At 35.5% G+C, this 16,155-nt stretch overlaps 1 protein-coding gene across 3 annotated transcripts; it reads left to right on the top strand.

Annotated features, from left to right (window-relative positions):
* The first annotated feature begins 1,419 nt into the window (after positions 1-1,419).
* LOC129872342 (serine/threonine-protein kinase STY17-like) lies at positions 1,420-15,955 on the top strand. 3 transcript variants are annotated; one of them, XR_008762548.1, is made up of 11 exons: positions 1,420-1,725; positions 2,076-2,190; positions 4,538-4,611; positions 4,765-4,884; positions 8,902-8,956; positions 9,754-9,864; positions 14,945-15,025; positions 15,102-15,155; positions 15,244-15,378; positions 15,480-15,660; positions 15,746-15,955. XR_008762548.1 is itself a non-coding variant. In XM_055947311.1 (10 exons), the coding sequence occupies exons 1-10, from the start codon at positions 1,529-1,531 to the stop codon at positions 15,495-15,497; spliced, it is 960 nt and encodes a 319-aa protein (XP_055803286.1). In that variant the 5' UTR covers positions 1,420-1,528; the 3' UTR covers positions 15,498-15,955. The 3 variants fall into 3 exon arrangements, 2 of the variants coding, with proteins under 2 accessions (XP_055803286.1, XP_055803287.1); XM_055947311.1 differs by having other exon boundaries at positions 15,480-15,955; XM_055947312.1 differs by having other exon boundaries at positions 1,637-1,725; positions 2,044-2,190; positions 15,480-15,954.
* Positions 15,956-16,155: the final 200 nt, after the last annotated feature.

Raw genomic sequence — 16,155 nt, 5'->3', positions numbered from 1 at the left:
ACCACATTGCTTGTTGAAATTTAATTTGAATCATTTGCATTTTTTTCTTATATCTATTGTTCTTATGGATAATGGTTTAATTATGGAACTTTTGTTTGGTTAATCAAAGTTTAACCTGGAGATGTAATTATATATTAGAAATATCAGGGCTTTTAGAGAAAATGTTACACTATATATGCAATACTTTGTACATAGGGAAACTTACATAAATATGCAATATTAAGAAAATATTTACTATTTATATCAATAAAAATAAAATTTCAGTGAACACTTATAATACATTTATAATACAGTTTTAATACATATTGCACAGAACTATTTATAAAATATATATAATACAAGTTTTATAGATGGATAATACATTTATCACATACTTTAATAGATTTATAATACATTATGTCAGTTTCTTACTACACAAACATAATATATATTTTAAAACATTTATAATATATTTATATTGTATTCATAATTCACTTTTAATACAAGTGTAGATTTATCATAGTATTGCTATGTATTGCTTTAAATGGTAATAAATAAAAAATATCGCTAAAATTAATAATTATTTTTTAAAAAGCACTCGATCAAGTAATTTTTTTTTGTACATAAATGCAAAGTGGGCTCAATCAACTTTTGACATTCCTAGTATTAACTTCATCAAAATTTTGGAAATTTTGGTTCAGAATATAATATCGTGGTAAATTTTTTGAAATATTAATATGTTGAATTTTGAGATAACTTTTTTACATGATACAAGTATTTTGAGATGTATATATGTAATCGAATTTAAACATTTTACTTGGTAATTTCTGTTTCAACAACAAACAATCATCTCAATTCAAGATTAATATAAGAAACATTAGGCAAAAAGACTTTGTAGTTTGTACCATATAAATTTGAAGTATAAACTGATGGATTGTGTCAGATTGTTTGACACCTTACAACATTAAAAGAAATATATATTTACATCTCAATGGTGATTGGGGTATGGTATGAAACAAATGTCTATGATAATAGCAATCCTTTTTTTTTTTTTTGTATTCTTTATATTTGGAGTTATTGTTGAAAACAATTGTAAATAATCTACTTACCCTTTTGCCTATTATGTTATTTTTGATTGTGTGAATTTCATACCATATATTTGCCTAAAAACTTTTGTTTTTATTATGTGTGATTTTTTTCGTTTTTTGCCTCCTTTTTTGTAAATGGTTTTGAAGGGATCAGGTGTGCATTGTAATATATGTTTTATTTACATCGAAATAAAATACTTAATCAAATTAAAATTCTACAAAAGTTATTTTAGTTAAATAAAAAAGATATTTTTAAGTCGGTCAAACTAATAATTGGGAATATTTTTTGTCACCTCTTTTTCGTCATATAAAAAGTTTTCTCATAGCTTAGCTAGTAGCCTGATACTAATAAACAAAATGATGGAGCAAGCTTTTTGTTCCTCTACAGTGACACTTGAAATTCATCCATTCTTGTAGCGAGTTTTATTTGGTTGAACAGAAGGTTTGATTTTGCTCTTTAAATGGCGATAGACGATAACGAGAGTTGCGGAAGCCGAGCTGTTGAGCCGTCGTCTCCGAAGCACAGGCGGTTGCAGAGGCAGAAACTTCAAGCTTTTAACCAAGTGTTGAGTCGATTACAGGATTTGAATCTCGAAGAAGTTGACCTCCCTGGCTTTGAATATCAGCTTTGGCTTCACTTTAATCGCCTCCCCGCTCGGTTAGTTGCTAAAACCCTATACAGCCATCCAAACAGAGAGCGTATTTTTGTTTAGTGTTTTTTGTCTAATTTAGATAACTTCTCGTTTTACAATAGTTTGTGTTATACTAAGAGAAATTATTTAATACTAGAGAGAAATGAGCTGGAATGAAGTGTAATGATTACAGAGGAGTATTAAACCGACCTAGTTTATGGAAATGAGCTTGTTGATTAATCAATTTATTATATATTTGAATTTGTATGGTTGATTCGGAATCCTGGATTTGGTTTCGTCTAAATATTTAGTTTTTGTGATCAAATGAGATTATCTACGTGTAGTGGTGTATGGGGATGAATATGGTTGCATGCAGATATGCATTAGATGTGAATGTGGAAAGAGCAGAGGATGTGCTCATGCATAGGAGATTACTGCAACTAGCGAAGGATCCTGAGAATAGACCTGCTTTTGATGTTCGCCTTGTGCAGGTATATTTCCCTTGTTATCTTTTTCCAATTGGTTTTTGGCGCATAAAATATGCAAAAACTGTGAGGAATTAATTCCCGTAAATTACAACAATAACAACAACAACAACAACAACAACAAAAGTTTGCTATTTTGTCTTAGCTAAAAATATGGGTTCTTAGTCCACACATTTGGTGCTTAGCAGCAGAGAATCTATGATATGGTTCAAATAGATTCCAAAACTGAGGAATCTTCCAGCGAGCTCTTTAACCTTTTATAAGCCATGCTTATTTCCTCCATCCGAATCCTGTGTGGTATTCTACCAACATAGGAGATGAAGAATTTTTCTGCAAGATTATATATTTTGCCCATTTAAACCATTTCAGTAGGTTCTGTTATTAAGATAAGTTCTTATTGATTGCACCCGAAAGGCTAGAAATTTATTTCATCCTTCTTACTCTGTCTTTCAAATAGAAATTGCAGGAGGGTACTTTCATGGACCACTACATGCTATATATTTTTGAAATTGACCACTACATGCTATCAATTAATTGTTTTTTTAATTTTGAATCCGTCAGTCAGTTTCCTCTTTCATCTATGAACAATGATGGGAAAATAGATCGTTATTATCAAGATATAATTTTCACTGCTGAAATCGGATCTCCAATCCTTTACACTTGATATGGATTACGTGTCCAATCAATTGTTACTGATAACAGTGCTCTTTAAAACAATGTACTCTTTTAAAAACGATGGCTGTAATTGAAATTTGAAACGTCTGTTGGTGCATAATCCATGATTGCTCCAAATAATGGAATTCTAGCAGCTGCATTTGTACATCTTTGTATATCATGTGGTAAGGTATACTAGGTTTGACACTTCTGTTGGTACTTATCCCATGTTTTAGCTATGAGTTAAAAAGTTTAACACTGTATGGATTATTGTTTTCCATTGTTTCATAATGTTTCGTGTTACACTGTATTGTATCTTACTACTTTGTGTTGTTGAAGTAATGCTTGTATAGAATGTGTTGTTTATTGTCGTTTAATAACATTTTTCTTGTTTGGTTTGACTGTATTGCATTGTAAGTTTATTTAAATACCGTTAATTACCGTAAATATTGGATTTATCAACAATTCAAACAAACAGGAAAAAGGAAAAAAAGATCATTACATACAAGATAGTAAAATGGCTTGAAGGAGGAGTATCTGATAAAGTGGGAGGAATTGTAGTACTGATGAGAAAGGGTTGTTAAAACTTAAAGTTTGATAGTCTATGAAATAATCAGTTTTATTTTTATTTTTCTGAAAAAAGATAACAAGAAACTAGAAAGTGGTGAGAATGAGAACATGTATAGTGGCGAGAAGGAGTATGAGGGTCGTACAATACGATGAAGGCAGAATAGGTTAATGGGTGGTGTGAGAAAAGAAAAGTATGGTAAAGGGTGAATTGTGAAGGCAGAATGGAAAAGAAAAATAAGATAACAATCCCACCACACCAAATAGGTTGTTTAGTAAAATAGGTCTTTTCATTGTTACGTTTTAATAATGTAATCAATAATACTATATTTGAAGTAACAATACACGTATAAACAGGCAATCCAAATAGCCTGATAAAAGACTCTTGAACAGTTCACTCGGAAAAAGCTATGGTTGGTATCTTTGCTCTGGTGGAGAAGTCTGTAAAATTTAAGTCGAAACACCATGGTTTGATTAGAACTTACGTTAGACAATTTTCTTAGAGGTCAAGAAAGATTTTTGGTGGCCCTAAGTTTCTTTAGGCTCATATCGTTAAGTTAGTCAATGTGATGGTGTTCATCGAGTTACATTACCAATATATCCTGTTACCTTGGAAAGTAAAATTAGACAGCTCTTATGGAGAATCTCTTTTCTTCTTCTTTTTTTGGATTGTGACAGTGATGTTCGGGCCACTTCTTATGGAATTCTTATATGGTTCTAAGATGCTTCTTAAGGCCCAAGGAATTGAAGCTAGAAGTTAGAGCTTGTGGTTTTGAGGCTTGCAATGGAAAGAGGCTTTATGTAGGGTAAGAACAAGAGGTAGAGAATAAGCAAAAAGCATCCATTTACTAGCTCTAAATTAAAGACTGCCGACTTATTACGATAAGACTGTGAATAGGCTGTACTGCCTCAAAGGTTGGGAATGGAACTTCTGCCCAGATCTATTATTGCTCTACAATACAATAGATGAGATAAAGGAAAAGATCTCTGGTGTATTGTCCATGGGAAGAGGCAGGGAACCAAAAGAAAAATAAGTTATTGATTAAATTAAAGAACTATCCCTATCAAACTTCAATCACAAGAACAATTGACATGTTAGAATGAGATCTCACCTAATGATGTCATAATGCAGGTGCATCCTACCTACAATGGAATCTCAACCAACTCTGATGATGTAAATTCTGCAGTTAAAGAAGAATACCCAAGGTATGTTCTTAATTAAGTGTTAATGTTCGTCCTTTTTGTATGTTTTTATCTTTTTCCATTAATTTTAGACTTGTGATTTTGTTTGTCCTTTCGTCCTTGCGTTTTAATTTATTTTTTATCCCATCTTGTTTCTTCTCTGCCTCCACCTCCCAGCATCCATCCTCCTCCAACATTTGGCTCATCACCAAATCTACAGCCCTTTGAAATTCTTGATAATAATGCTCATGTACATGATGGAGAAAGTGATGTCAATTCTACTTCAGGCACAACCAGGTAATGTTTTCCATAACCATGCAGTTGGTATATAGTAAGACTTGTGATGCTAGTTTGGCTTCTTAACCTTTTATATTCTTGTTGGTATGTGAATGTCACAATTTCAGGTTAGTTGTTTTATTTATGACGTGCGTTCGCGATAGTCAATATCTCACATATACAGGCATAATTAGCCCTTTCTGGTTAGAATAGGAATAGGAAAAGGATTGCAATGTAGTGTCAACAAATAGGTCTCAACGTAATAATGTTGTTAACTCGACTAATAATGTAGTTAACTCATCTGAATAATATTTACCAAGTCTTTATTTCTCAAATGGTACCTGAGCCATTGTTGTGCAATATACTGTCAAATTCCAGGAGAAATTCCGTTAGTGTGCACTTTCCGGTGACTACTCGCAGCTATCTCTATTTCTGTTGGTGTTGTGCAAAAACCAACATCACCACAAGGTTCGTCAACTTTCGACACTAGAACCCTAGCCAGACACCCTCGCCCACACCCGCCCGCAGGAATGCTTTCATGCCCATACGCTCTGCTTAGAGTTATGGTTTCGGTGAGCATACTTGTGGAACACGCCGGCGCATGTGGAAGTTTCCCGACAACTTTTCGACTAGATTGATCTTTTGTAGTGCTCTGCTTACAGTTTCGACCTGACCCATCCCATCTACGACCTTCTCCGTTCATTTCTGTCACGACAGGATATTTTTGACGACTTTTCTGCCATTGGCCTCTTTATCAGTTGGACATTAAGAATATTTTTCTCCATGGTGACTTTGAGGAAAAAGTGTATGTGGAGCAACCATCTGGTTTTGTTGCTCAGAGAGAGTCTAATAGCCTTGTATGTCAATTGCTGGTCACTTTATGGTATGAAACAGTCTCCTCGAGCATGGTTTGAGAAATTCAACATAGTAATGTAGGAGTTTAGTATGACTCGTGGTGAAGTTGATCACTCTATGTTTTTATCGACATTCTATTCCAGGTCTGTGTATTTATTTGGTGGTTTATGTTGATGCTAATGTTATCATTAGAAATCATCAAAATGATATCACTAATTTAAAGCAATATATATCTCTTTCAACAGTTCCAAGCTAAAGACCTCGGCCTACTAAAGTATTTTCTAGGTATTGAGGTTGTTTAGTTCAGATCAAGAATTGTTATTTTACAACGGAAGTATGCTTTAGACAAAATGAAAATTTTCTAAATAGTCTTTAGTTTAATAGTTCTTTTTTAAATATTCTATTTAGTTGATAAAGGCATTATAGCCCTTGTTTTATGTATTATGTGTTGTAAAAAAGTACAATTGTAGTTGCATAGGTCTGGTCCTCTACTAACTTTTGTAAACTTATGTAGATATTTGTGTATATGCCTTTTGCCATCTGTGATGAACGAAAAAAAAGGCTTCTGCTGAAACTTATCTTTTTCTTTAAAGTTTCAAATATTAATAGTGGTATCAAGAGATCTTCTTAAGGGATTTGTGAAGGAAAAAAGACAATTTTTTCCTTCAGTTCTTCTAAGGTGAGTGAGCTGAGCAGCAGTAACATGATATCCAACGACTTCTTGGGTGTAGGCCCTCTTATGTTTAAAGGGCAGCCCGGTGCACTAAAGCTCCCGCTATGCGCAGGGTCCGGGGAAGGGCCTGACCACAAGGGTCTATTGTACGCAGCCTTGCCTTGCATTTCTGCCAGAGGCTGTTTCCAAGGCCCTCTTATGTTTACTGGAGAAAATTATCACATATGGGTGGTAAAGATGAAGGCTTATCTCAAAGTGTCCCTTTAAAAATCTGACCGGAACTGGCTTCACGAGGCACCTTTACGGTCCATGGTGCTCACCACGGCCCGTGGTGAGGTCCCGTGGTGTTTTACTTAGGAAACTGTTTTTGGGAGTCCGCAGGAAGGGTCTCTAAACTTTCTTCACGGAGACCTTTCACGGTCCGTGAAGAGCATCACGACCCATGGAACGTGGCCGTGGTGTAGGTCCTGTAGGAGGCCTGCAGAGTGAACACCACGTAGACACACCACGGTCTGTGAAGGGCTCCACGATCTTTGGTGGTCGTCTGTGGCTCTTACCTTGGGAAGTTTCCAGAGGACCTATGGGAGGGGTCACTGCAAGTCTGTTTCTCTAAATCTTTACCACGGCTGCTCACTACGTTCCATGGTGCTTATCACAGCCCGTGATTGCTTCTGTGGTCAACTCCTGGTGCCAGTTTTTGCAATTTCTTGAGATTTCATCCTTTGTTCCTTGGTTTAGGACCTTCCACATTTCTGGGGTCTATCTGCCTCGCCTTTCAGAGGTTTGGGGGATGCAAATTGACACTTCGATGGATTCGAATGCTAAACTCATGCCAGTGATCCCAAAAAATATAGTTGGTTGGTTGATAAGTTGAATTATCTCACATTGACTAAACCTGATATTTCTTTTCATGAAATGTTGTTAGTCAGTTTATGGATTCTTCATGTATAGTTATCGGGATGCAGTTGTCTGCCTTCTACAATATGTAAAGTCAGCTCTAGGCAAAGGAATACTCTTAAGAGGCTTGAGGCCATGAGCAAGTCCTTTAAATATACAGATGTTGATTGAGCAAGGTCACCTTCTGATAGACGTTCTACATTTGAATATTGTGTTTTAGTAGGAGATAATTTAGGGTCCCAAAAGAGTAAGAAACATAATGTGGTTGCTTGATCTAGTGCTGAAGCAAAATATCGAGCAATGTTTGTAGCTACTTGTGAGCTAGTTTGGTTCAAACCATTGCTTAAAGAATTAAAATTTGGAGAAGTCAATCAGATGAAACTTGTGTGTGATAATCAAGCGGCCCTTCATAATTCATACTGCATCAAATCCAGTATTTCACAAGAGGAATAAGCATATTAAAATTGATTTGGCGCATTGTGAGAGAAAAGATACTCTTAGGCGATATTGTTACAAAATTTGTGAAGTTAAGTGATCAACTTGCAGTTATTTTCACCAAGTTTCTTATTGGTCCTCGTATCTATAACAAGCTATCAGCTTGAGGGTGGTAGAATAGGAATAGGATTGTATATAGTCTCCTACATGGAAAAGAATTGTAATGTAATGTCTATAAATAGTACTCAAGTGTAATAATGTAGTTAACTCATCTTAATAATATTTTCCAAGTCTATATTCTCAAATGGAAGAGGAATGAGAACGCTCTTTGCGCTTACAAAATGTAGTTGGCTAGGAGTATGGTCCGTTTGGATTGTATGATCAGTGCACTTCAAGAAAAACCCTAAATAGAATAGTGTTTATTTTCAAAAGTTATATTATCATGAAGAATAATTTATCACATAATCTATATTCACTAAATAACTCCATTGTTATTTAATCTCCATATTATAATTTCGGTATAACTTGTTTTCAAATTAAACGACCTTTAAAAGTGTAATTTCAAGTAGATTGACTTCCCATTTGCATTACAGAGCAAGTGAAATCTATTTATATCAATCTAGGTACTAAACATGAGAATTGTGTGGTAGTGGTAGACTTGTTTGGCGACAACTGTGGCTGGTAGAGATGGTGGTTGTGAGATGATACAAAATTTTGCTTATGTCGTCATGATCGTGGTGAGGAAAGATAGAGAGGGAAGAAGGATTCACAATAAAAAATTTCTGGTGGTGATGTTAAGTGATAGATGGGGATTGCAGTGTGATGGAACCACCTCTTATTGTTGGCTTATTGAGGAGAGATTGAGTGGGGGCTTCTAGGGTTAGAAATATCAGCTAGATTTATGACTATATATGAGTGGGAAAACAAGTGCGTGATCTTCATGCCCTTGATCCTACAGTAAGTGAAATATTCATTTGCAAGATAACCATTAAGTTCACTTCTTTTATAATTTTGATTCTTTTTACAAATTTTCGTAATTGACGATTTTTTTCGTAACTGTATTCAAGCAGTATTCTATGTGCTATTGACTTTATGTAGGCCCATGCATGAGATTACTTTTTCAACAATTGTCTTAACTGTATTCAAGCAGTATTCTATGTGTCATTGAATGTATGTAGGACCATGCACGAGATTACTTTTTCAACGATTAACAAGCCAAAGTTGCTGACTCAGGTAGATCTCCCTTGTGGCAATCTTCCTTGCTCCTTACATGGTACTTGCGCGTATACATTGTAACTGTGAGTTTTCATAGAACTTGTCCTTGAAAATCTAATGTCCATGTTAGCATAAAATTTTCTGAAAATGAGCTAGGCCTCTCTGAAATCTACTGTTTGCATATATATTGACATAATTTAATTTGTTATTACAATCTTGACACATGTATACTGATAAAATATGTAATAGAAGTTAATTGTCATAATAGTAATCTTGAAATCAGTTATGACATAATATCACAGCCTATTGGTATGATGTTGACTCAATTTCTTTCATTCTGGAGGGCCTTCATTGTAACACAAAAATGGACTCTCTTTGCAAAACAAAAATTATCTTTAACTTTAAGGAATCACGATAAAGCTGTCTTACCAACTGGAAGGTTTCGGTACTTAGTCCTTGCTCTACCGCAAACCGATGTTTGTGCTATCGTAACTTCTTAACCTTCCTAACTGGTTGAAAGATGTCATTTATGATGCAAGGCTGGGATCCCTCTTAAAATAGAAAGATATCTATTAGAAGTATTGAGATGATTTATATGCACCAACACCCTTTTGTTATCTTATTTGCTGTTCTATCTCAGGCAGTTCTGTGGTTTTATCATTGAATAATTAGTCCACATTAAAGTGGGTTCTTTGTTAGTTATAATTAGTTAATCTGCAGAAACTTCCAGATATGTTTCAGTTTTTGGAAATGTTAGCATGTTATCTTTGATCTCATCCTGTTTCCTCTTAAAAAAGTTCATCTTGATTTTCCAGTTGACTTCTATAGTTTCTGAGATTGGTCTGAACATTGAGGAAGCTCATGTTTTTTCGACGGCTGATGGTTTCTCCTTAGATGTCTTCGTGGTTGATGGGTGGCCATATGAGGTACAATGTTAATGTTTCTTTCTATAGAGAATCAATTATTCCTATCCATTTGAAAGGTCTATGTTTCATTCTTCAGTTCATACATATTTGACTAGCATAGTTGTTTTACACGCTGAAATACTACGGAAGAGGATTACTTTGTAGTTTCCAGTCTGAAAGTAAGATATTGATATTTTCCTTCTTCCTACAAAGACATTTATTTTGGACCATTTCCTTCTGGATTGTTGGTCAGTTCAGTGTTTGATTTGTTTTTTAATTAAGATTAGCTTGCAGTTTTCCAATGAGTTTCTGCTGTTATGTTTCTCATTTTAGACTCATAGAAGTTCACTAAATATGGTTTCATTTAATGGTTGAACACTCAAGTAAACAAGATGTTGGCTCTGTTTGTCAGATGCAACCAACATTCAATGTGGGAGTATATGATATCCTTGTTTCTTTTTTGGATAAGATAAATAATTCTATTTTTAATGGGAGATCTCCCTGATACAATTAGCATACCACAAAGTGGGACTTCATGGGTGCACCAAAATGAAACTAGAAAAGAGAGGCTATTCCTCAAATGGGCAAAATCATGCTCTAGCCCCTCGAGCACTCTCCTAGTTCTTTCCTTTTATAGGATCCGCATAAGTGCTAGTGGGGATACATTGCAAACTCTTTGGTTTTCCTTCCTTCTCCTGATATTCCAACTGGAGAGTGCATCCTTCACCGTGCTATCATTGCCCATTGTTGCCCGAACCATCTCTATATCTCATACCACAAGCAAGTAGCCACCTAACGATGTAGAGGGAGGTGGTCCACATCTTCACCCCAACATTTACACCTGAAGTACCATCTGACATATGTAATCCGCTTCTTTAAATTCTTTGCTGTCAATAATTTGCTCCCATCGCTGTCAGCCTGCCAGCCAAGCAAAAGAATATGTCTGTGTTGGTGCCTGTGGAATCCAGATAGTTAGTATGAAGAAAAACCTGATTCCTCCCTCTCCAAGAGCATTGATAATATGATTTTACTGAAAAGGATCCATCTCTCTCCACCCGTCACCTTCTTGAGTCCTGTAGATATACTTTGCTTGTAAAGCATTTTACAATCAGGCCGCAACAACTTTCCAATGTCGAAAACTCCTCTTGACCCCTACCGCCCAGTGTACTCCCCCCTTTTGGTAACATTCAGATTTATTATGTTGTCATTCCTTTTGTCTTGATATATTTATAAATGCTTGGGAATGTGTCCCAAAGTTCTTTTTCCACACCACCTATTACTCCAAAAGCTGTGTCTGCTTCCATCTTCCACTTTGAAGGTTATGTTGCCAGTGATGTTTTCCCGACCTCTCATAATATTTCTAATCTGAAAGGGAATGCGATATTTTTTGTCCTCCACTTCAACAACTCCATACTTTTCCTCTATCCTTCTCAATAAATCATGCTCCCCAATCTTGACTCTCCATAGCCATTTGCCTAATAGAGCTTTGTTGACTATTCAAAGATCTTGCACCCATGATCACTCCATTTTTTTTGGGAAGACCTAATGTCATCCCATCTGACTAGGTGGAACTTCCTAGCCCCATTTGTTGAATCCCATAAGAAGTTGTTTGGAGCGTTTCCAATTTAACTTTGTGACACTGGCTAGTGCGTGAAACAATGACAAAGTATGTATGGATGCTAGACAGAGTGTTTTTAATTAATAACATGCCTTCCCCCTTGATATATACAGATTTTGCTATCTTGGTAGCCTTTTCTCAACTCTCTCGATCACTAGATTTCATGTTCCCTGGTCCTTGTGGAAGCGCCCAAGGGTAAGCCGAGATAAGCAGTTTTAATAGCTCTGTTAGAATAGGAATAGGAACAAGAATAGTATATAAAATCCTACTTGGGAAAGGATTGTAATGTAGTGTACTAGTTGAAAAAGGAGTCTAATGTAGTGTCTATAAATAAAGTCTCAATGTTACAATGTAGAGACACAATTCAATAATATTCTTTTCCTATATTTCTCACATGGTATTAGAGTTCTACGATCTTGGTGGAGAATCAAAGAGCTTCCATAGCCCGTGGCGCCGTTTGGCCAATGGTTATGTTAACAAAAGTAGGGCCAATTATATATGCATGAACCCCATATTTATGAGAAGAAAACTCAGTCAGACATGTTACCGTGCCATCTTTTCGATGACTACTTTCTGTTATCTAATTTGTGTAGCACCGTGCCATCTTTCTGGTGACTACTTTCTCATATCTGATTTGCGTAGCACTGTGTCATCTTTTCAGTGATTACTTTCTCATATCCGATTTGCGTAGCACCGTGTCATCTTTTCGGTGACTACTTTTTCATATCCGAATTGCGTAGCACCATGCATCTTTTCGGTGACTACTTTGTCATATCTGATTTTTGTAGCACCATGCATCATTTCGGTGATTACTTCCTCATATCTGATTTATGTAGCACTGTGCCATCTTTCGGGTAACTACTTTCTCATATCTAATTTGCGTAGCACTGCGTGTCTTCTCGGTGACTCCATATTTGATTTACGTAGTTTCAACTTTTGTCAATGTTGTGCAAAATCCAACAGATCCGAGTTTCCGGCATATCCTAGTTTTCCAGCAATATTCTCTTTGATTTAGATTCACTTTTGCCGAAAAGGTATACTTAGATATTTGGGCTGGATTACAGTGATACTTTCTTCATGTTGATCTCGATGAAAAAGTATATATGGAGCAACCACTTGTTTTTGTTGCTTAGGGGGAGTCTAGTAGCCTTATATGTTGATTGCACAAGTCACTCCATGGTCTTCAACGTTCTTCTCAAGCTTGGTTTGGGAAGTTGATCATAGTAATTTAGAAGTTTGACATGACTCGTAATGGAGCTAATCATTTTGTGTTTAATCAACATTATGCATCAAATCCAGTATTTCATGAGAGGACTAAGCATATTGAGATTGACTGTCACTTTGTCAGAGAAAAGATACTCTCGAGAGATTTTGTCCAAAATTTGTAAAGTCGAGTGATCAACTTGCAGATATCTTCACTAATTTCCTCACCAGTCCTCATATTAATTATATCTGTAACAAGCTACGAGTGATCAACTTGCAGATATCTTCACTAATTTCCTCACCAGTCCTCATATTAATTATATCTGTAACAAGCTAGGTACATATGACTTGTATGCACCAGCTTGAGGTGGAGTGTTAGAATAGGAATAGGAACAAAAATAGTATATACAATCCACTTAGAATTGAAATAGAAATAGGAATAAGAATAGTATATAGAATCCTACTTGGAAAAGGATTGTAATGTCCTAGTTGTAAAAGGAGTCTAATGAAGTGTCTATAAATAGGTCTCAATGTTATAATGTAGAGACACAATTCAATAATATTCTTCTCTTATATTTCTCACAAGCTCCAATTTAAGCACCGTCAATATAGTTTACTCCCACTATTGGAATTATATCATACTCCTTGAGGTTGATCTTGATGTCTGACACGGTTTGGAACCTTGTATGAATTTGTCTAAGGACTAAGATACAAAAATTGAAGTGTCCCCTGCGAGCAATAGACCTGAAACTCTCGCTGTACCTTTCTCACCTATCACTGCAAAGAAACCCCTCAAATAACCACGTCTTTGTTCTCTTCCTACAATCGCAAGATTTATAAGTATGTTTCTGCCTTTTTTCTCTTAGTGGTGCTATATACTTCATACTTTTTTTTTTAATATGAAATTATAGGAAACAGGGTTGCTATGAATGATCAAGGTCAACCAGTATCTGAATCAATTTCTAAATGTGTTAAAATACCTACTGACGGAACTGACGACTGGGAAATTGATCTTCGTCTATTGAAGTTGGAAAACAGAGTTGCTTCTGGGTCATCTGGAGATCTGTATGATCTAATCTTCTGTTTCTGATTTCTAGTTGGGTTGTAGTCAGAGGATTTACACTGTCTCTTTCAGGTATAAAGGCACGTATTGTTGCTAGGAAGTAGCTATAACAGTTCTGAAGTCAGAGCAGTTGAATATGGATATATTAAAAGAGTTCTCACAAGAGGTCTTCATTATGAGGTGTGTCAGTCATATGTTCATGTTCATTTAATGAGCAGCTCTTTAGGATTTACAACCTCACTTGTGTTCATTCATGTGAATCTGACTCTGTCCATGATTTATAGAATTGAGACCAGATTGTTTTAATGCTTCTTGGGATTTTGGCTCCTCTATATGAAAAAAATATTCTGTACCAGTAGAGAATGTTCTTGTAATTCTCACTTCTTGGTCCCAATTGATGTCCTGTTTATAAGTGTCAACTTATCCATTTTATTCTGAACCAGTAGAGAATGTTCTTGTAATTCTCACTTCTTGGTCCCAATTGATGTCCTGTTTATAAGTGTCAACTTATCCGATACCTGTAGAATTAAAAGATGGTTGAATATTTCTTCGAAAAAGAAGATTTTGATTTAAAACGTTTTTCATAAAAAGTAGAACAAAATAATATATTCAACAAAACGACTATGAAAAGTGAAATAGGACATCCTATATGTAGGGAGTAATTTTTTTCACTTCAGTACTTGAATTGGTGATCTCTTTACATGCATGAACATGGAAACTAGGTGTCTCATGACTCTTTCTGTAATTGGCATTTGTCTGTTCACAGTAACAAAACATCATACACAAAGTGAACGATTAAGCTTTCATGAAATTCTATCATTTTCCAAAACTTGATCTCATCTGAAAATCGTCTGGTAAGATAAAAGAATCTCTTGCAATTGACAAATCATCTTTCTAGAGTTGGTGGTGGTTGAATATTGGAGTAAAATGGATCCAAATAGGGTAGAATGGATAGATTATTAATAAAACTGACCCCAACTAATTTGGGAATGGAGTTGTTGGTTGATTGATCGATCGACTTAATGAAGTGTGATTTTCCCCTTCATGCTGTCACTTTCAATAACGTTTTATATCATCCCACTCCACCATTGTGTATCAGTAATGTTGAAGCCTATTATGTGCTTAACCATTTGTTAGCAAGGTAGTTTACTTCCACCTTATTTATCAATAAATAAAAAGGTTTACTTCAACCTAAAATGGTTTCTCTTTGTTGAAAGGTAATTGAACACAGACCATATGATCACAAGGCCGATGTTTTCAGCTTTGGTATAGTGCTGTGGGAACTTCTGAGTGGAGAAGTAAGTTTTACTGCTACTCAATGTCGCCTAGTATTTCTTTATCACCCCGACTTATGTCATGTCTACGACAAGCCAGATACCATATGCACACTTAACACCTTTACAAGCAGCAATAGGCATTGTGCAACAGGTAATATGCGTGTTATTGTCATTGTGAATTTCTAGTGAAATCTTCTCTTGTTGAGCTACCATTCCTCATTAGAATGATAATTTATCAGGGTCTACGGCCAAGAATTTCAGAACCTGCTCATCCAAAGCTTGTGGAACTTCTTGAGAAATGTTGGCAGCAAGATCCCACTCAAAGACCTGATTTTTCAGAGATTTTGGCTATCCTCAAGTTTCTAACCAAAGAGGTATATTATATACCCATCTGATCTGAGTCTGATAGATTCTATTTTTTTCTTTCTTCAATAGAAAGGAGTTATTTACACTTGTAAACTTGGTTCCGTTGAAGTTCATTGTTTCAGCTTAGTTTTACATGCTACCAAAAAAGGTTGGGCATGACAGGGAGGACAAATCAATTGGTGGCTTTTTCCCGGCTCGTAAAAAGGGACATCACTGACATTTTGGTCAAAGAGATGCTGGTGCAGGGGCTTCAGGATCCTTCACAATGTATAGAGTTTGAGATGTCCAAGGTTGATCTAAATTAACTTTACTTTTGAAAATCAGCTCTATCAAATTTCAGCTTAGCATGTTTTCTTTCTTTCCTTCATATTTTAGGTGCAAAACGGTGAGGAAATTTGTAGGAACTTTGTAAGGATACTTTTGAATGTGCCGAAGTTCTAATTGCTAATCTTTTTCTCTATTTTGCTTATTCAGAGTTAGAAAATGCTCTCAAGCGTGTCGTGGGACTATTGCCATGGCCCATGGGAGTACAATTTCACTCTTATATAGTTAAATCAACCAAGCTTTTAAAAGAAATGTTGTTATTCTATTCAGTATGTCAACAATGTCTTCTTAGATTAAGGAGAGAAAAAATTGGTAAACTATATGGTTAGTCTAAAACTGAATTGCATTTTCTTTATGAGCTGTCTATCTGGTTAACACAGCAAAGGGAACCACTTTGATGTTATACAAAAATCATCAGTAAAAGGGAATTTGTCCTTGGTTGTAGCAAAGAATATCAATTT

The sequence above is a fragment of the Solanum dulcamara genome, chromosome 11 (genome assembly GCF_947179165.1).
Source record: "Solanum dulcamara chromosome 11, daSolDulc1.2, whole genome shotgun sequence".
NCBI lineage: Eukaryota > Viridiplantae > Streptophyta > Magnoliopsida > Solanales > Solanaceae > Solanum > Solanum dulcamara.
This window is presented reverse-complemented; position numbering and strand designations above follow the sequence as displayed.